This window comes from Talpa europaea (assembly GCF_964194135.1).
Source record: "Talpa europaea genome assembly, chromosome: 7".
Classification (NCBI taxonomy): Eukaryota; Metazoa; Chordata; class Mammalia; order Eulipotyphla; family Talpidae; genus Talpa; species Talpa europaea.
The window spans coordinates 54,979,323-55,002,100 of record NC_140074.1 but is presented as its reverse complement, the minus strand read 5'-3'; the positions used below and the strand labels follow the sequence as shown (position 1 = coordinate 55,002,100).

The 22,778-nt window shown below is 36.8% G+C and overlaps 1 protein-coding gene across 1 annotated transcript in view; it reads right to left on the bottom strand.

Annotated features, from left to right (window-relative positions):
- TMEFF1 (transmembrane protein with EGF like and two follistatin like domains 1) overlaps positions 1 to 22,778 on the bottom strand; it is a gene marked incomplete at both ends in the record, with an annotated part of 67,965 nt that overhangs the window by 30,810 nt on the left and 14,377 nt on the right. Inside the window, 4 exons of the mRNA XM_084236616.1 lie at positions 2,588 to 2,684; positions 4,393 to 4,419; positions 8,514 to 8,643; positions 17,874 to 17,983. Coding sequence (XP_084092742.1) covers positions 2,588 to 2,684; positions 4,393 to 4,419; positions 8,514 to 8,643; positions 17,874 to 17,983 — 364 coding nt within the window. The remainder of the gene's footprint in view (positions 1 to 2,587; positions 2,685 to 4,392; positions 4,420 to 8,513; positions 8,644 to 17,873; positions 17,984 to 22,778) is intronic.

Sequence of the window (22,778 nt, the reverse complement as noted above, 5' to 3'; positions counted from 1 at the left end):
TATACATAAAATTGAGTTTCGTCCATTCTGTAAATGTATTTCTCATGTGGAGTTGTGGTGAAGAAGTTGGAAAATCTCTAATAAGGTGCTCGCAGGGAGTGTACTTATAAAGGCAAAAGGGGCTGGGCTGTCTTACTTACACAAATAAGGTTTTCAGACAGTGCTATCGCAAGGTTGGAAAGTTTATCAAGCAGAGACTAGTGGAATTAAAATAGTGGGTATAGCTGACTGGCTTGGTTTAACTTCCTTTTCAGCTATGGAACTGCTAAGGAAGGGTGGGAGGTGGGGGAAAGGCACCCCTGGATGTGCCTGGAACCCACCCTCAACCCCCACCTTCTGATTATTATGCAGAAATGGCTCCACATTATCAGTGAAATAAATCAGACAGTGAAAGGCAAATGTACATGATTTCATTCAGATGTGGAAGATAAAAAAAAAGAACAAATAAAATGTTCTCTCATCCGAGGAGGTGTTCAAAGAAAGACGTGTATTTTACCATATAGGTGTCAGGGCTACCTCTGAGACCAGATGGAATCTATTCTGCTTCTAAGCAGAGAATTTCTTTATTTTCCAATTTAGGGATTAAAAAATAACAAAATGTATAAAACAGAGCTGAACAGAAATTCTGTCAAAGGAATAAAAACAAAGCAAGCCAGTCAATCACTAACAGTATTTTGACTCTAAATAGTATTAAAGAACAGTCCTAAGAAAAAAAACACTGAAAAGAACTGAGCAAAAACAGATACACAATGGTGTTTCATCAGGTCCTGTCAGTGCAAAGAGAAGAGAGACACCATAACATCACTGTATATTTTCTCTAAACCCATACTGCTTTAGAAAATATCTTCTCCCAAATCAAATCACTCTGAATGGACTGGCACATGTTAACCCAAATGACCAATGGACAGACACAGAGTAAATTAAAGTTTTGCTCAATTCACTCTTCATGAAATGTACTTGTCTTTTGCCAATTCTCACCTACTTTAAAGTAAATTATCAGATATTTAATTTTACTTCCAAATAGCTTTTTTGGAACCATAATATTGAAAATGTAATGATCTTGATTTGTAAAATTCACTTTGGGCATTAATACCAATTAAACCACATTATTGTTCAGTGAAAGACTCAAATATGTATTAAGAGGCTGAATAAAACATCAAACTGGAAAATATGTATGAATAAGAAAGCACAAATCTAGGGCCTCCCCAGTGTCGCAGCGGTTGAGTGCTGGGTTGCGAAGCTGCCCGCAGCGTCTGCGGCGCTGGTTTGATCCCCGGTTCGATCCCCGGCCACGGGTCAAGGGTCCCACATGGCGCGCAGACCTCTCCTGCCACCTCCTGCTCCCATCAGCAGTGTAACTCGGTCCTTCTGCCTGTTCTGCTCCCTGCTCTGGCTCTGGTGAATTCTCTCACCCTCCCGCGCTTCTGACTGTATCCAGTGCTTGTATAAATAAATAAATAAATAAATAAATAAATAAATGTCTATATAAAAAAAAGAAAGCACAAATCTCTATAAAGTGAGTGTTTTAAAATATGTACTAAGGGGCCTCCCTGGTAGCACAGCATTAAAGTCTCAGTGCTATCAAACCATCACCAACCACTGCAGCATGAGTTCGATCCCAAGCAGGGAGATAACCCACATGGCGCAGCAGACCTCTCTTGTCTCCTGCTACTCCCCTCAGCAGTATATTTCAGTAGATCCTACTGTTCTGCTCCCCACTCTGTCTCTGGTGAATCCTCTCACTCCCCTGTACTGCTGGCCTACACCCCAGTTCTTGTATGTATAAATAAATAAAAATAAATCTTAAAATAAATAAATAAAATATGCACTAAGGGAAAACTGAGGGAATGAAGATCCATTTGAGCTACAACGTCCTTAAGTCAGCATTAAAGCTTTTAGAATCAACTATGCAAAAAGCAGGCACACAGGGAAATGGAAGAAGGTTGAGAGGGAATAAGTAAACAGGAAACTGCTGAAAGAAATAAGCAAACATGACTGTGTAGATGAAGTCTATGTTGCTACTGTTCTACCAAACACAACCAGTTCTTACAAGGAGAGAAGAGAAAACTGGATAGAAAATGGTGTCCACTTAAAAAGTCTTCCCCAGTGAATGTGAGTGAGAAAATGAAACATATGTCAAGCCTATGGAACTGAGATTTTTAGAAATAATTCTACTTATATAATATTTACTTATCTCTAAAATTTTGGAAGTTTGTAATTTCTCTTAATACACTGAAATAAATGAAACTTTTGTATAGGTATTAATTGAAAATACAGCAGAAAATATAGAATAAGAGTATTTCTCATGAATAAAATTGGCACTGGAGCAAAACAAACAAAAGAAAATCAATGGGAAAAAGGCAGAGGTAAAACTATAAAAGGGCCCTAAAATATAACACTTAAACTGAAAATTGACTTTAAAAGCTATAACATTATATAAACTTAAGAGAAAAGTCTATAGACTAGCATTTTAAAAAATATAGAAAATCACACAAACTGTACAAAACTAGATTAAATGACGCCTTTCTAGAATATAACAATGTTGATTAACTTCCACTTATTTATCCCTTTCCCTCAATCAGCTCACCCAACATTTTCTGCATCTTCATCACACTCAGCTTTATATTTGCAAGGTCCACACTTGGAATGTTTTCTGTGGACTTCTGTGCCTGAACCTTCTTCCTCTGTTTAAAAAGAAAAAATCAAATTTTCAAGAAAAAGTAGGGCTCCTTTCCAGATATACTTCATGTTTTAGCAGCCATTATCCTATTTCTGGAGAAATGTACCTAAAGCTCTTGAAAACAATCGCTTCCAAAGTCTACCAATGCTTGGAATTTATTTTAATTTATTGGTTTTATAGTACTGCGTATGACTCAAGGGGCACCATACCTCTAAAAATGGACGTTACCATGACAAGCACCACCTAAACACCCATAGTTCATTGGCCCCCTCCCCTCCTGGGGTTTCTATCCCACCCTCCCCTTCTGGTAGCCTCATTTCTACAGATACATAAGGTTTCTTTTGATTTAGTTTTTGCTTGGATTTTAAAATGTTGTCAGTACTAAGTGAAGAAAAACAAATATTGGTGCTAGCAATATAATCCCTTAACCTATCTTCAAAAATTACACAAATGAGTTTTGATAAATAATAGCTTTTAAAATAATTACAATATACATAAAGAGAATAAATGAAGACTGCCTTTAGCCCAGTGACCACCCTACTGAATAGCCTGCCTATGCATTGCTGGTTAGGCAGGTAAGTGACTGAACCTATCATCACATCAGTTTCTCACCTGTCTTTCTAACTACAAAACATCTAACGCCAGAGTTAAACTATATATTTCTTAAAGTCCTCTCAAGCTCTAAGATCTAGAATTTATAAGATGATCCTTCACATATGGTCATGAAGTTTCTGCTTATATATGTTCACGTAAACCAAATTCTACTGTTGTACCGTTTCAATGTTTTTTTAGGCTGAAACTGTCACTTCTGAAATTCTTCCTCATGACAATTCTTCCATTCTCTATGTAATTGAAATTTCAGAATTTTATGAATGTGAACGTTAAGAGTAAGGTTTTAGATCGTGTTGAAAGGATCATGGCTGCAATTTTCAACTGAAACCCACAGTGAAAGTGTTAAGTGTGACCTTTACTGGAGTTGTTTTCTTTTAGTATATCCCCCAAAGCACCCCAAACATTATTTTGCAAAAAGTGGATACTTAACTAATTACAGCCTAATTAGACTCTCAGAGAAACTAGTCATTCTCAAATCTGTAAAAAGTAAAGTCTGTCATATGCTATCACCAAATACTAGGTTTTTTAAACAGCAGAAATAACCTATATAGCATTTATAAAAATACAATCAAAAACATAAAGGGGAAGAATTTAATGGTTTGTATTATACTTTGGTTACTACTACAAGTAATTCTGTAAGTCTCCTCTTTGCTATGCACAACTCACTCTAGAATTTTTTAATCCTGTACATTGAAAATTCCTTATGAACAAAATTTGTAAGAGTAGGAGAGAGTGACAAATAATCTAGGCCAAGTTAAAATCACTTGTGGGAATAATTCTTAGGAAAAAGTACTCTGTTGCAAGCTCAATTTCTTCTGGTTACAAACCTTCAGTAAAAATTAACTACATGAAACAAAGAATGACTAGGACTAAGGTGGTGGGGTTGGGGTGATTGTGAGGGGTGCAGACTTTCTTTCTGGGGTACAAAAATGTTCTAAAATTTACTGTGGTAATAAATGCACAATTCTGAATACACTAAGAGCCATTGAACTGTACATTTTAAATAGGCAAGCTGCACAGTATTAAATTTTTATCTCAGTAAAGCTGTTTTTCAAAAATGAAAGAAAACACATATTCTTTAAGAGGCTCTAGAAACTCACCTCCTTCTCCAGATCCAGAGCCATTATCTAAGGAGAAAAACAAAGGATGAACATGAACATTTTTCCTAGAAATTTCATAATAGCAAAATTTCTTATAAAAAATCAGTGATATTCATTCAGCCCTTTTTTCATTTTTTTATGTCTAACGATTCATTTTCTTTTTTTTATAAAATTTTATAGATTTACTATTGGTTTACACTATCATGTATGTTTCAGGAGTACAGCTTCATACCACGGTGTGTGTCTATAGCATGCCACACCCACCAGGAAGTCCTAGTGCTATCACACTATCAAACGGACCCACTCCTTATACCCATCCCTCCCACCCCCTCACTCCTTCCCCTCTCATATCCACCCTATTTTTCTGAGTCAAAGAGTTATTTTCCTAACAGTTCATTCTTACAGACCAATTTTGTGCCTTTCTTCAAATATGAATTCCTTGCACACAAAATCAACTATAAACACTCATCTTTGTAACACATTCAGAATACCCAGGAGCATTGAAGAGAGTAAAGACCAATAAATGTTATAAAGTAAATGGGTAAATTGAAATCATTTTAATTAACTCATTTAAAAGAAGAAATTTTTAATTTTGTTGAGGTTTGAGAGGAATAATGAAAAAGCTGTCTTTATCTGCAAGGGAGGAAAAGAGCTTTGGGTCTTGCACCAAAAATCTTCTTAATGAAATCTGTGGATAGAGGCCAAAAGCCAAAAGACAAACCCTAAGGCTTAGAGGGGGGAAAAAAACTCAAGATAAGGTTTTCATATTACTGATGAAATTAACCTCATGTAGCCAGAACAGGTTGGAGACTTATTGCTAATGAAATAAAGAGTCTCCCTTAAATTTACTGGCAAGAAGTCAGGAAAAAATTCTAACTAATGCAAGATAATCATTTTATAATGCTAAAGAACCAACATATAGCGCTGACCATATTGATGCTATCATTTATATGGTACAGTAAAAAGGCAAAGAGGCAAGTGAAAATTTGACACTCTCTCAGGGAAGAGGAACCCCAAAGAACCCAATCCCATTCTTTCAACAGTTCTCTAGTTGGACGACGATATCACAACAATACTGCTGCCTTCCCTTCAAGCTCCTGCAGACCATAACCAAAGTCGCAGATATGGCAGGAAATAGAGGGAATAACTGGAAAAACATAAATTTTATGTGGAAGCCATTGCAAAATCTTCATAGGAATGTTTTAAATTGCATTTAATTTTGATTAATGAACCATAAAATGTTACATCTTCTCTGAATAATAAAAGCACAAAAGATCAGAAAAAGAGAAAGAATACAGCCCACAAAATAAAATTATTATTATGACAAAGTTTTTCTTACAAAAAACACTCCTTTTTGCTTCTATTCCATATATATCATTAGGTGTCTATAATGTGCCAAGCAGCTGAGTAAGTACTAGGAATAAAATGATAAATTAGACACAGTCACAATGCATAAAGTTGTAGTTACTGTGTATCTCATGCCTTCCTTTAAATAAAATTCTTAAATAAATTGTATGACTACTCTGATGGTGAGGCTGACTCTTCTTTAGATTATCTTTTCACTGTGCACACACCTTCCCCCATGCACACAACTGCAGCCCAGCCTGGGATTATGACATACCTCCCATGCAGAGGGCATAAGTGCCTTCTGGTTGAGAAATGACTGATCTGGCAAGAGACAGGTGTATCAGATAAATAAAATACAGCATGATTTATACATAGAGATATGTAGAAAGTGTGAACAATCTCTGCCAAGAGGTACCACAGAAGAAGAAAGATTTCAGGAAGGACAAAAACTCTAAGCTCAATCTTAAAGCATTAAGAAAGGAGTTTTCGGGTAAGCAAAAGAGAATATTTCTAGAAAAGGAAATGAGACCAAATGACATGCAAAAAAAAAAATCAATATAGCTTAGTTCACTCAATCCTCATTTAACAACCCCTAGAGATGATTTACATTTAACAATTTAGGAAATTGAAGCTCAGAGAGGCTAAGTGACTTGTTCAAGGTCGTATAGGAAATAAATACTTTATAAAGCCAGGTGTTTTAATCCTAGTGCAGTGGCCTTTCTAATCCACTATTCTGCCTCCTAATATTTCACATTCACTGCCTATTCAAAACAGCTGACGTCTTAAACACAGACTACTCATAAATAATGCAAAATTAATGTGGGATTGTAAAGAACTTCATATTCCTTTTTAGTTTCTGAATCATGCCTGTGTACTAAGAGATGTATACAGAAACAACATCAAGTGACAGTGTATTTGCCTAAGAAATAATTTCATCAGCCATCTAATTATTTATTACGTGGAAAATGATTTTGTCTGGAACTAATCAATGTCATACTTCACAGAAGTGCTCTATTTAGAGAGGGTGCCAACCACATCAGATCTTAGGGTGAGTCCAGCCATACTCAGCAGTCTTATGATAGAGGGCAGTCACACCAGGAACCCCGTGTCATTAGAGTAAAGGCTTTGAATAGCAGTAGAGCATCTGGAATTTGAGACCAATCAAGTGGACAATGAACCAATCAATCATATTTATGTAGTGGGGGTGCAAGAAAGACTCCAGCTCAGGTAAGCACCCTGGTTGGCAGTGCTCCATGTGTGCTGTCACATGCTGGCCAGGAGGAGTTAACACTGTCCACGTCTCCACAGGGCGAAAATAAAGATAAGTTCCATATTTGGGCTCCTCCCAGGCTCTTTCCAATTCATCTCTTCCTATGGCTGACTTTAATATGTGTCCTTCCCTTGCAATAAATCATAACCATGGGTATATTAGCTTTCAGGGAGTTTTGTGAGTCATCTTAGTGAATTATTAAAGTTGACAGTGGTTTGGGAAATCTCCCAAACTTACAGTTGGTATGAGAGTGAGAGTAGTTTTTGGAACTGTGCCCTCTAACTTTATATTTGGTCCTAACATCTTCACTTTTAGTAAAAGCAAGAAATTTTAAGCACCGTAATAGAGAAAGAAAGGAAGTAGAGCAGAGCATGTAAGTCTCCACTTTTACCAGTAACCTTCATACAATTATTCTAATTACAATAACTCTCCTGCATCCCTGCCCCCAACCACATTTTTAAGTAACACAATCACTATCAATTCAGAAAGAAAGAGAAGGAACAGGCAACTATAAATCGGAAACATTCTGCAGGGGAGGGGGAGGGAGAAAGATCAAAACAAGGGCGTGAAGAACACAAGGGACTATGGTAGTGGTGCACAGATGAACAGGTGGTGGAAATTCCATGGGGACCAAACCTGAGAGGAGAAAGCAAACATTGTACAAAAATGAACAATGAGGGCCTCCCTAGAGGTGCAAGGGGTTAAGACGCAACCTATAAAGCTTTCCACAGCCACTGCAGCATGAGTTCAATGTCTGGCCAGCCAGGAAGCAACCCACGTGGTGCAGCAGACCTCTCCTGCCGCCCACTGCTCCCCTCAGCAGTGTACTTCGGTCCTTCTGCCTGCTCTGCTCCCAGCTCTGGCTCTGGTGAATTCTCTCACCCTCCCGCACTTCTGACTGTACCCAGTGCTTGTATAAATAAAAATAAATAAATCTTAAAAAAAAAAAGAGAAGGAAGTAAACATAAACAACTGGGGAAGGTAGGTGACAGTGTTGACAGAAAGATATAAAAACAGAAGAGTTTGAAAAGAGACACATACTAGAATGCCATTAATAGGTTTCTATGGATATTCCCTACCTGTTCCCCCCAAATTCCACCCATAAAAAGGTCAACAAAATGGACCCATACAATTTCCCATCCCAAATCTTATTCTATCTAATAATTCCAAACATTAAGGCAAAAGACATCAGTCTCCACCAAAAAAAGCATCACATGTTAAAAATGAGGAGTGCCACCAAAATGAAAATGCCTACATTGTGCAAAAATGAAAAATGATGAAATTATATAAAATGAAATATTTAAAAAAAGAAAAAAATGAGGAGTGCCATAGCGACACAAGGGGTTAAAAAGCAACAATATGAGGGCAAAAAAGTGCTCCCCACTCCCTGTATAATCACCACCAAAGCAGCGGTTTGGGAGATACACCTCTCACAGGAACCTTCCTTTTAGAAGACATGACAGGTACATTTCTAACATTTATTCAGAAGAATATAGTGTATTACCAGAGTAGCATGGTCCTCTTGCTACTACTGTTATCTCTTTCTGGTGCTTACAAGCAGCCCTTCTGAGAAAGCATTCATTTTGGTAAGTGTCCCCATTTGATCCACAGACAGGAATGTAATTTGTATGGCACTGCAAAAGAAACAAAAATAAATTCTCAGAACAAGCCATGAATATTAATAGTTTATTTCATATTCATGAATGCCATGCCATAGTATTATGACATACTTCTACTACACAAGTTTGCTCTTGTATTTAGATTTTAAAAAAAGAATTATGCTACTTTCTTATCCTTTTTTTCACATTCATAATGAAAATAACTATCAACTATCCAATAACTATCAATAAAAACCAGAATGAAAATCCCTATCCTATCTACTTCATTTGCTTGCTATTAGGACCCAGTGAGGTAATATAAAGGAAATTCTGTGTATAAAAAGCCTTCATGACACAATGTCATTTTATTATTATCAAAATAAATTGTTCTGTATGTAGAGTCAGATATAACATATAGTAAAGTTAAATCATATACTCAGTCAATAGTACAGAAAAGTTTAATACTTAATACCCATTAGTATAAACTGGAGAATTCAAGAAAAGCCTTCTAGAAAAAGTAAAATATGAACTGAACTTGAAAAATAAAGGAAAAATGTGATATATATTTGAAAAATGACATTGGACTTGTATGTTTAAAAAACTTTAAACTTCCAATATGTCAAAAATACCACAAAGAAATAAAGTTTTAAATGTGAAGGAAAATATTCTAACAAAATGATACAAGCTATTATCGTTACTAAAAAAAGATAATACAAATGAATAGAAAATTGAATGAAAGATAAATTTACAGAAAAATTGCAATGTCTAATTCATCTCTAAAAAATACTGAACTTCACTAGTGATCAGGTGTATACTAAAATGAGATGTTATTTTCAACCTATAAAACTGGTTATTAAACAAACTAGTAAAAAGTTCCTTTAGTGGACATACCACTCTGCCTGTTGTGATAATCTAAACTGATTCAACCTTTTGAGAACGTAATTCAACAATGTATTTCAAGAGATCTAAAAGAGGAGTGCAGCTTTTGATTCAGAATCATACATTTAGGAATTGAGCTGAAGGGAACTACTGTAGCAAAAATTTATTACAGTCATTTCAAACAAATAATGTTTGTCCAAAACATAAGGATAATTCAAATACTCAACAAGGTAGAAAAGGAAACTTTATTAAAAGAGGTGGATGTGGGCCTCCCCAGAGGCGCAGCGGTTGAGTGCTGGGTTGCGAAGCTGCCTGCAGCCTCTGCAGCACCGGTTTGATCCCCGGCTGCTCCCTGGCCATGGGAGGAGGGTCCACATGGTGACCTCTCCTGCCGTCCGCTGCTCCCCTCAGCAGTGTACTTCGGTCCTTCTGCCTGCTCTGCTCCCCGCTCTGGCTCTGGTGAATTCTCTCACCCTCCTGCGCTTCTGACTGTACCCAGTGTTTGTATAAATAAAATAAAATAAATAATAAATAAATAAATCTTTAAAAAAAAAAAAGAGGTGGATGTGATTTTCCTTCTTCAATTAATTCACATTTCCATGAAGTAATTAGTATCTATTGCTAAAATGAAAGTGCTACAGGGCAACCCCGATATAAAAGGGGTTGCCTCACTGTGGGTCCTCACCCACATGCTTAAAGGAGACTTAAACTTCAGGCACACACAAAAGGTTAACAAAAGGTTTATTTACAAGGGAAGGGGAAATGAGGAAATGTACAACTCAAGGAGAAATAGAGGGAGATAAATTCTTAAATGCATTCTACCCATTCCACCGACCTGGAATCCCAAATGACCCTCCGAGACCAAACCTGCCTGGCCAAGAGCACGAGCCCCGAGAGCGAGAAACCCACTAAAATGGCTGGTTATAAACACAAGTGCCAGAAAATGGCTGCTTAACTCTGCCCTTAGGTCCTCGCAACCTCCCTTTGGGGATCATGGGATTTGTAATTCCCAGTGTCTTGATGGAGTGGGGGTGGCATCCACAAAGCCTGTATGGTGTTTGCGCAGGACATCCTTTCCCCCTAACAAAAGAGCTCAGCATCAATTCTTTTTTTCTCTCCCAGATGAGTTATGCTAGCAAATTTACTCTTGGTGAACTTTTTTAAACTTTTTTTCTTTGTTTTTTACAATCCAAGGGCTTATTTGGTTTATACATAGTTTTACAATTAATTTTTTCCCAACAGCATCCTTTATATCCCCTTGTCTCTCCAAACTCAAAAGACCTCAGGATGTTAATTAAAGTTCACTGGTTTGTTTTTTTTTTAAGTGTTTTATGTTACCAAACTGTCTATGTAAATGCAGTATTTGATTTCAACATTGACTTACTCTGCTACACATAATTCTATCAAATTCTCTCCACCTTGTTGAAAATGGTGCATTTCATTCTTCCTTACAGCTATGTAATTTTCCATGGTGTGGATACATCACATCTTCTTGACCTAATCAAGCATTGATAGACATTTAGGCTGCATCTTGTCCTAGTTACTACATACAATGCCTCTATGAACTGTGGGACATAGGAATTTTGTATTGGTAGTTCCAGATGCTTTGGGTAAATGCCCAAGAATGGGATTACCAGTTCATGCAATATTTCCATTTTTAGTTTTGTAAGCTAAATCCAGATTGCCTTCCATAATGGGTGCCCCAGTTTGTATTCCCACCAAGAGTGTAACAGGGTTTCTTTTTTTCCAAATCCTCTCCAACCTTTGTTGTTGGAGGTCTTCTTAATGTGCCATTCTCACAGGCATATAATGGTATAGTATCTCATTTTAACCTGCATCTCTCTTATTAGAAGTGACAATGAACATTTTTTCATATTTTTTTTGGCCTTCTGGATATCCTCTTTGATGACCTGTCTGTTCATACCACTGCCCACTTATTTAGTTGCTTTATTGTTGAATTGTATGAGTTTTTATTATATATCTTAGATATTAATCCCTTATCATTTACATATTATATAGTTTATATTTTCTTTCTCTGTAGAGAAAGCTTTTTAACCTGGGGAAATACCAATTGTTTATTTTTGTTTTTAACTCCCTTGCCATAGGGGTTGAGTCACCAATATCTTTATCACCGACACAGAACACAGAACACATCACCAATGTTTCTTCCATATATTTTGTTGTTCTAGGTCTTATGTCTCAATCTTTAATCTATTTGGGGTTTTTGTGTACGGGGTAAGTGAATAATCCAACGTCATTCTTTTATGTGTGGCTTTCCAATTTTTCTAGCATCATTTATTAAAGAGATTGTCCTTTTCCCCATTGTACGGTCATAGCTGCTTTATCATAGATTAGGAACTGTGTGTGGATGTGGATTTATTTCTGAGCTTTCAATTCTATTCCATTAATCTGTTTATTTATTTCTCTGCCAATAACATATTGTTTTTAGTACTGCTGCTTTATAGTAAAGTTTGAAGTAAGGTAACATGATACCTCCAATTTGCCCCTTCTTTCTCAACAGGGTAAGGTTTAATTAAAGTATGTTATATCTGTTCAAGGAATTAATAATGCATTGAGAATTACCTTTTAAAATAATACTGGAAAAGATAATGTTAGGTGAAAAGCAGGAGATTAATAGTAAATATGTAAGTCCTAAGAATTTTGTATCATTTTTAAATGCACTGTCTAGTCCACAAAACTGAATGCATATATTAACATAATATAATATAAAATAAATACAGTAAGAAAGTTAATTACATGTAGACCTCATTATTTAGAAAAATTAAATATTCATTCAGTAAATCCTGGAAGAAAACATCAATAAATTTTTCTTATTATTGGTCTTCATAGGTTTTTATTTCCAAGTTTATAATCTGCTATATTTCTCAATTTTTTTCTGCAATGAATATGATTTACTTTTATTATTTATACTTACTGAAGGTGGTCTATTTACTCTATGAAGCAAAAGTATGGCATGCTACCATACCAGGTCAAGACTGGCAGAAACAATTTCTAATAAAATATTTTATAATTTTGCTATAAATTATCAGCAGACTCTTACATTACCTTTGATTAAAGTAAAACTTTTACTTTAGGAAGTCTTTTTCTACATTCAAATTTTTCACAGACTACATTCCTTTATTCTCATTCCCTTAAAATGTATACAATGACGTGTGATATCTGCACTAGTCTGTAATTATACAGTGCATAATTAGCAAACACCACAGTTCTGAAATGTCAAGTACTAAATCTATGAGTTTTCAACCCAACTCTTCACTCAACAAATGCCTAATGACTTTCTAATGCATACTCTCAAGGTGCCAATACTGCCCACTATCAGTAGGTGCCCCTAAGGAGGCATTTTTTATCATCTCAATGACAGACAACATTACAGTTATTTAGCAGATACAGTCCAAGGATGCAAGATGTACAGCAACAGAAAGGGCAATTCCACACAACACACACTTATACATACCACATAATTCCTGGATGTATCTTCATCCATTCATCTAGGAACTGTGATTAAGATTTACTATATACTGGGGCCTCCCTGGTGGCACAGGGGCTAATATCTCAGCACTATCAAGCTATCACTAACCACTTTGCGGCAAGAGTTCAATTCCTGGCCAGGGAGCTACCCACATGGTGCAGCAGACCTCTCCTGTATTGCCCACTGTTCCCCTCAGCAGTGTATTTCAGTAGATTTGCCTGTTCAACAGATTGGCTCCCCACTCTGTCTCTGGTGAATCCTCTCACCCCCTTACACCTCTAGCCTATCCGCCAGTTCTTGTATGCATAAACAAATAAAAATAAATCTTAAATAAAAAGACTTACCATATAGAAATAAGCCTTCTTGGTTATAATGTATCTTAAAAATGGTTTTTATTTTAGCATTCACCATTATTCTATACATTTTTGTTTCAAGTACTTCTGGTATGAAATTACCAATCTTTTATTAAAAGCAACATTCATTTTAAGAGGAGATAAGCATTTGACTACTGTATTGTCTTCTAGTGTAATCATGCACATTTACATTTAGAAACACTATTTTACTATAAATTGTTTATTTCTCCTTTACACTGCAATTATGCATTATATTGATTTCTTTAATTATGTGCGTATGTAGGTTACATTATGTATGAATTTCATTTAAGAATAGCAAAGAAACAATGCAAATTATCAGTTATAAAAAGGAGCATTAAGTCTGATAGGGCTAAAAATCTCTAATAGCCAACATTTACTGTAGAGTTTCTATCTAGTAAACACTGACCTACGACTTTATGTCCTGTCTAACTCAAAAATAAAAATCCTGTCACATGCATGGTTTGGTGGTTTGGTGCTTAGGGCTAGAGCTGTGAAATCAAATGCTTAAGCCTAGGTCAACTGTCCATGGTGCTACTATCCACACCTGTAAAGTGATAATTCTAATAGTACTTACTTAATAAAACTATAATGAGGATTAAACAGAAAACCCACTTTTACCTTTTTTATCTGGTCATGGTAAATTCTTAAACACTAGCTATTGTTGCTATTGTTTTTATTTATTTATTTATTTATTTATGTATACAAGAACTGGGGTACAGCCAGAGGTATGGACAGTATCACTAAAATACTGTGTGGACAGTATCACTAAAATTCAACTGAACAGGGGCCTCCCTTGTGGCGCAGGCAGCTGAGTGCCACACTGTGAAGCTATCTGCAGCCTCTGCAGCGTGGGTTCGATCCCGGCCGGCCAGCAAGGGTCCCACATGGCGTGGCAGACCTCTCCTGTCTCACCTGCTGCTTCCCTCAGTAGTGTATTTTGTCAGTCTGCCTGTTCTTTTCCCCGCTCTGTCTCTGGTGATTCTTCTCACCCTCCCGTGCATCTGGCCTATACCCCGGTTCTTGTATAAATAAATATTTAAAATAAATAAATGAGTGAGCCTAAGAAAGGAGAAGTAAGCCTGCAGTCTGTCCCTTGGTCAGTTTGCTTCCAGGGGTCTCTCTTAGGAGCCCTAATGAGAGGCTTATAGGGAATGTGTGCAATTTTAACAACATGTAGCTTCAGGCTTAGGTACTGACTCTTAACCTAAGGGCTGCCACTTCTATAATGTCACCCTTGCTGGGGAAAAGAACTCTCCCCTGTTCTTCCCCTTTAGCTGGAAGAGTATGTCTTGAAGTATTCAGAAAGGTGCAGTAGTATACAACTCTGGAGTTGCATCCCTTATATACCTACTGTGTGTCATGAACTTGCTGAATACAGTAAATAAGAAAATAGTAACAAGATGGTCAATTTCATGTGTCAACTTGACTGCACCCTAGGGTGCCAGATTAAACATTATTTCTGTGAAGGTATTTCCACATGAGATTACCATTTGAATCAGGGATCTGAATAGAAAAGGTAGAGATGGAGAGAATTTGCTCTGTTGTCCTGGGACATGGGCCTTCTCCTGACTCTCAGGCCTTTGGACTTGGCCTACAATATACACTATCAGCTCCCCTGATTCTCAGGTCTCCAGACTTGAACTGCAACACCACCACCAGCTTTCTGGGCCTTTAGTCTGAAGACTACAGATCATGGGACTTCGCAGCCAATTCCTTATAATCTTTCTCTCCTCTCTCTCAACCCCTCCCACCCCACCGCAGCATCCTAGTGGTTATGCTTTTCAGGAGAACCTTATCTAATAAAGGACTGATAAGAGGCTATGGGACCTCTTGATAGCAGATATTGATAAATTCAGGAAGAAAGACACATAGTCCAGAGTACTCCAGAAAGAACAACAAAGAGAAGAAAACAGGATAAAGATTAAAGGCATGACTCTTTATATAATGTAAGTTTTAAAGGAAACATGCAAAATTGATCATTCTTCTTTGCACAAAATTAATAAAAGCTTTGTTGATGTGGCAAAGATACAAAAGCTCTTTTTAACAGACTGAAAAAAACACTCGACTTCATTTAAAATCCTATTATTGTCAGTTAAAACGTGTTTAAATTATGTCCCAGAAAGCATACATTAGCAATGAAAGCATGCTGAATCATAAGCAAGTTTTCTTAAATGAAAGATACTGCTAAAACATCCAGCAGAGAAGGGTTTAATGGACAAGACGTCATTGTTCCTCAACTGGCAAGAACCTAAGTCTAAGCTGAACATATTTATAAGCTTATAAGAAGGCAGAGTCGTCAAAGGAAGGGTTGCTCAGCAGCAGGATCAAATCATGCTGTCAGCCCTGAGGCACTTTGCTCCTACAAGGCAAGAAACTTGTCTTTAAACATCTTTATATCCTCAGCTTCTAGACTACCACCTAGCACAAAGCAAACACTGGATAAATGTCTACTGATCTCAACTCCTAGCTTTATTTTTCCTTTCCTGCTTTGCCACAAGTTAAGAATGCAAGGGATTCAGGCAGATCATGAGAGGATATTCGAGCTGTTATAGTATGTTTAAAAAAAGTCAAAAGGGATATTTCTTTAGCATCTTTTGAAGTCAAAGGGAAATACTTTTCTTTTAAAGATTATTTATGAATGCAAGAGCTGGGGTACAGGCCAGAGATGCGGGGGGTAAGAGGATTCACTAGAGACAGAATGGGGAACAGAACAGGCAGACTAACTGAAGTACACTGCTGAGGGGAGCAGAGGTCGAGTCAGGAGAGGTCTGCTGTGCCATGTGGGTTGCTCCCTGGCCGGGAGGATCAAACTCATACAGCAGAGGCTGTGGATTGCTTCATAGTGTGGTGTTTAGCCCCTTGTGCCATCTGGAGGCCCCAAAGAGAAATACTTTTTAATTAATAAAAAGAGAATCAGGGCCTCCCAGGTGGCACAAGGGATTACTAAGTCTCAGCAATATGAAGCTATCAGCAGCCACTGCAGCATGAGTTCGGTCCTGGCCAGGGAGCTGACCCACATGGCACAGCAGACCTCTCCTGTCTCACCCCCTGCTCCCCTCAACAGTGTATTTCAGTAGATCCACCTGTTCTGCTTCCCACGCTGTCTCTGGTGAATCCTCTCATCCCCTGCACCTCTGGCCTACACCCCAGCTCTTGTATGCGTAAATAAATAAAATATCTTTTAAAAAAAGTAAAAATTTATGAGGGGCTTAGTATACACTATATACGCCAACACTTTCTTTTAAGGAAAGAAGTCCAGTTTAGTTGCTACTCCTTTAAAGATGGTTTTTAAGATGGTTTAAGATGGAGGGGGCAGGGCTGCCAGAAATAACATCATGGCCAGACTATTGCATAAGTAAATGTAGCAGTGGGCATAAGGTTGGCTAAGCTACATCAACGGTGACTATTGTGACTAATAGTGAACTATAAAGTCACTTCTGGACATAAAGAACCCCTGCAGCTGGACAATACCAACACTCTTCCTCTTTTACACTTAACTCTCCACTCTTTTCATGAAAATAAATAAGCTATAATAGGTAATAGCTTTCCCAGAGGTTTCTAATATAAGCTTTCTTTGATTTTGATTCCTATTACAAAAACCATGAAAAGTGTAGAAAATACACCTTTTCTTTTCAGGTGGATCGTACAGAAACTTACCCGAAGTTTTAGGATTACTAGAAATATTGACTCTCATGCTTTAATCCCTGATCTCTGTACCCTTTCCTCTCCTTAAAATCCAAATGGCGGGTACAATTAGAACAAGATCATGAATCAAAAGGTTCTGGTTCTTTCTTGTCTCACCTCAAATTCTGGATCAGGGATCTTCATTGTGAGAAATATTCTGAAGTCAGATTACATTTTAAACACAGAAAAGAAAAAGGAAGAATTTAATATAATACATTTCACTTCCTTTCTTTTAATTTTAGACAACAGAATCACAACTAAAACAGCATTTGAAAAGCAAAGATAATCACACCTCCTATCTGGTCTGTCTCTAACCCTAACCTACCCTGACGCACCAAGTCAGTCATGTTCTTTCAAAAAGCTCAAACAACAGCAAATGAAAAATGGAATGGAAGGAGATGGACTAGAAAGAGAAGGAAAGGGGTTGGGGGAAGGAATACAAACATTTTAAGTAAGACTCAACTACAACCTGTACCTATACCTGACAATTAGACCTCACATTTAAATAGACTTTCATGTTTTTTCCAAGTATTTTGCATCTATTATTGCCAATCTGTCCTCTTATATCAAGGGAAGAAGCATGGAAGTCACAAATAATATTGTTTCATCAAAAGGCAATAGGGCAGCTCTTTCTGCCCACTTATATCTGTGCAAGTGTCCTTTCCTTTCCCTTTCTATAGTAAACCAGCCTTTAAAAAAAAAGAAAAGGCATTAATTAGTGGGCTGTGAACCCAACTTCCCTGTGGGGTGGAAAGTAATTTAAGCTTTTAAATTTAAAGCATGTAGAATTATAAAATGTGAAAAATGTACAAATTTTTCAGTAGATTTGGTTTCCTCACCTGAAATTGACATGCACATTTCAAACCATCTCCATCTTCTTTGCAGATGCCTCCATATTTACATGATGATTCATCACAAACTCTTACATCAGACTCCCTCACATTTAATTCTGTAAAAGAGGAAAAGTTGGTTCATTTATTTGCCTTTGTTCACCCAAATGTACATAACATAATATGAACATTGTATGCATGTATATATAAATAAAAGGAAAAATATCTTTAAAATCTGTTGAGCACCTCATTCATAAATATAAGATGTAATATACAAAAAGTTCTATAGGACACAAAATATTAATGAGTCCCAAGAGAGAATGTTGCATAATAACATGCCTAAAAGTAACCCAAACCAAAATAAAACTCAAAATTTCAGGGTCTCACATTAATTCCCAAAGGTAAATCCAGAGATTTTTTTCTATATTGGCCTGCCAAGAGTTTAAGATAATCGTCTTATCTCAGTCTTATTTAATATTTTAAATTATTTTTCTGGTGATTAAGTTACTTTTGGGGATAACATGAATAACTAAAAGGATCTTAATTCTTTTGGTATCCAGAATTTAAGGTGATCATTATTCACTCTAGACAAATTATTTTAATTACAAAAGAATTATAAAGTGAACTTGAATTTCATACAATAGATACATATGGAACATTTATGTGCACAGAATTAAAGAGATTCAGTTTCTACTAGAATTAACTGAAGAAGCAGAGTGAATCAACAATACTAGCATTCTGTGGTCATTTTGTTCCCGCCAAGACCATCAGTATTGGTCTATATACATCAAATTAAGCTTTCTAAGAAATCTAATAAATTACTTCAAGTTTAGTGCTAAGTAAATCTGCCAATCACATGGAATTGGGTGAAAAATCACTACAAAGCAATTTTCATATCCTCTCTATTGGGAATGAGAGATCAACAAATGCTCTTATACAAACAATAAAACAAATGATTGTTTAAAAACCAACCCTGCAGAGTGGTGAACACGTGAGTCTGGAAGCTGCAGGGTCTCCTGCAGCTCGAGAGCAAGATGAGATCTGGGAAATGTACCTCAGGGAGCACTTTTTCAGCAATCCTTCATCACTGGATGCTTTCTATTTCTAGATTTCAAAGTAAGACTCAGTAGATTGAGTCCAGGAGGTTCTACATCAGTGACATCTGTCCTGGTGGCATTTCATTGCCTCACTCTGCCCCATTTGTTCTCACTGCTCTACACTGTGTCTCGGGTCTCCTCTTTAGCTGACAATCCGAGCAGCTGACATTCACGCACATAAATACCCAGTAATTTTCAGTCACCACTCTGAACCTAGCACTGCACTAGGGTAAACATGGGTTTTTTATAACTTATAGATTACAAAAATATTTTTTTCTTTTCCTTAAATGGATCTCAAGTGCACAGAATGGTATTACCCTAAATTTTAAGCACACATATAAGAAAAAGACATGAGCAGAAATTTAAAAACTAATATAACAGCAGTTCTCACTGCTTGCTGTTCTCACTCAATACACAGATCACCATCTTTTAATTCCTATCGCCATCAATATGGAAGCTTTATGTTCTTGATTTTTTTTTTTAAGATTTATTTATTTATTTATGCAAGAACCAGAGTACAGGCCAGATGCGAGGGAAGGTGAGAGGCTTCACCAGAGACAGAGTGGGGAAACAGATAAGTTCTTGATTCTTATCTCCCAATATTGGCTCATTCTTTCCTTTCCCCCTTGACCATTTTGCATGGGCTGGTGAGGCTCAATTTTAAGTGTGGAATTTGGTTTGGTCTTGGTTTTCCTTATATGCCTACATTCCTACTGGGAACTTGGCCAAGGAAGTTCCAATTACTGTTTAATATATGTCCTAAAACCCAAGGAAGACAAAGAAATATTAATAAATTGCTATGGAAAAGAGGATTACAATGCATATCTATGGGTCTAATTGATCATCTATGGGCCTAACCAAGTTAGCAAAAAGATATACATTCTAATGGAATGAAATTTTTAAAAAACTGCACAATTGGAGAAATAACATTTAGTGCATTTCTCTTTTATTTGTAGCCTTAAAGTTCACACAGGGTTCCAAAACAAATCATTTTTGAAAATAAAGTTTTTACTTTGTAAGTCAAGATCAGTACACACAGCAAGAAGAAAAAAACATGCCAGGTGGCAATGGTCAGAATGCTTTAATGAACCCACATGAAAACCTGTGGAGACTCTGAGAATAAGCATGGGGGAAGGCATTATGGGGAAGAAATAGGTTGTACATTTAATAGGTAAAAGTCATGAAATTCTGAAATCACTGGTTATTAGTCATATTTTATTATATGCCTATTTTGCTATCAAATATATGCTATTTTCATATGTGTTACATGTACTTAGTTGATCAGGAAGTACCTACTATGTACTTAATACTATGCTAAGACTTTAGGATACACAGGAAAAAACATAATTGGGAGCTTACGACCTTGCTAACATATGGAACAATGAATAAGGAATCCAATATAGTCTATCATTAAGAAAATGTGTGTTTTATAGACTATGTTGTACAGATAACTAGGAGTTTCAAGAAGTAGGAGATAAAAATGGATTTGAAGCATTGAATACAATTTCAAAGAAGGCAAAACTTGCATGAACTTTGAAAATTAGTAAGACTTTTTTTCTGACAATAAAACAATATGATCATAGAGAATACAGAAAAGACATTTTAAAATAATGTTTTAATTGGTCATGGCATATAATATTAAAAGATTTTCATCTCAGAAACCAATATATTGAAAGACACCAAGTAATTTAATAGCACATAAATATTATTATCAGAGGTTTCCAAGTCGTGTTCCTTATGAATACTGATGTCTTAAACTACAATGTACCATCATTAAAATCAAGTAAAGAATTTGACTTTCTCACTTGCAAGGGGAAAAAAAGTCAATGGCAAGAATTTTTTCATTTTAAGGATTTTCTTCACTCTTATTTCTTAAACCTAGTAAATAATCTGAGATTACTTCCTTACTGTATTACAACAAAAGTAACATCCAACAAATAAGCACATGAACAGAAAAATTCCAACAATATTGTATGAGAATAAAAGCTCATGTCACAAGTTCATGTATGTACATTTTAAATTTTTTTAAAAGATTTATCTATTTATTTATTTATACAAGCACTGTGTACAGTCAGAAGCGCGGGAGGGTGAGAGAATTCACCAGAGCCAGAGCGGGGGGGCAGAGGAGGCAGAAGGACCGAAGTACACTGCTGAGGGGAGCAGCGGGCGGCAGGAAGGGTCTGCGCGCCTTGTGGGACCCTCCTCCGGTGGCCGGGGAGCAGCCGGGGACCAAACCGGTGCTGCAGAGGCTGCGGGCAGCTTCACAACCCAGCGCTCAACCGCTGCGCCACCGGGGAGCCCCCATGTATGTACATTTTAAATGGTTTTATTATTTCGGCAATCACTGCTACTTGCCTACCTTGCATTTCTCTTCCCCTTCTTATTTAGTAAGAGAGCCCCAATTTTGTTCAGGGACACAAAGTACTCAGGTAAATAATCTGCATTTCCCAGTCTCCTTTGTTTGTGTGCCATAGTTCAAATATAAGCACTGTTTCCTCCTCATCCTCCCATTCCTTCTCCTGCATGGAAAGCAACCACCTTACATGCATGAAGATAAAACACACAAGCTGAAAATGACAGACCAGAAAGATGGGAGCAAGAATACAGAAGGAGACAACAACCTTGGAATCGCTACACCTACGCTAATTTCATCCCTAAAGACCTACTCTTATGAGAAATAAATACATCAAGTCCTATCATTCATTTAAACCACTATTGGTCAGGTAACTGATACATGTAGCTAGACACAATCCTGATATAATGATTGCAAATAACTTAAATTAAAACAAATATATCTGGGGTAGGGGGTTAAAAAATAAAATTAAAAAATAAAGATAAAGGTTGCTAAGCAAAAGTCTTTTTTTAGTCTTAAATAACATCATGCTACATTGTAGTCCACAGTATAAAATTAGTTTATCGAAAGCATCATGACTTCCTGATGTTCTGACTCCTTACAAATTTGATAATGACTACTGCAAGTTCAAATTCAGTACAGAAGGAATTCTATTTCTGGATTACCTTCTGGATGCTATTTCTTTTCAAATATTCTGTACAGTACCCAGCATCAAGAGGGCACTCTACTACCTGTCAATGATGATGATGATTGCACACCTGCCTTCCTCAGCCCAAAATGAAATTCAGCAAAATGGAAGAGCCATTACTAGGCCCTCAAAAATCAATTCTCCAAAAAGAAATATTTTACTCAAAAAAGCACTCAGAAGAGTAGCTCAAAACAAAAATGTTTTGCTTTGGTTGCAAATACACCATCTCTAAATATAAAACTTATCTCATTTTCATTAACATTTCAAAGAAGGGAAACTATATACCCTAGAGGAAGGAACCCTACTTACCTATGAACCTGAGCAGCCAAAACCTCAAATTTCAGCAGCACTAACTAGATTGAGGCTGCAGTTCAAACTGATATCCACTGGCCTCCAAAATGATATGACACTTCTATCGCCCTTCCATTAAACAGAAGGCAGTCGGGGGACCTTAAGCATTCACTAACTCACTTTATATAGAGCCAAAGGTAAACAAACTTTGCAAATGTTACAACAGCATTAACTGACATTCTCAGTGAGATCATGCTCTGTTGCTGGGGGGCAATCCTATTCACTGGAGGATATTTAGCCACATCCCTGGTCTCTACCCCAGTAGATGCTGGTAGCACCATCCAAGCTCTAACAACCAAAACAAAGTCTGCAGAGATCACCAAATGTGCCCCAGGGAGTAAAATTACCCCCAGTGGAGAACCACTATAAAAGATGAAACTAAAAGTTTTGCGTTTAATTCTCTAACAATCCCGAAAAAGAAAATG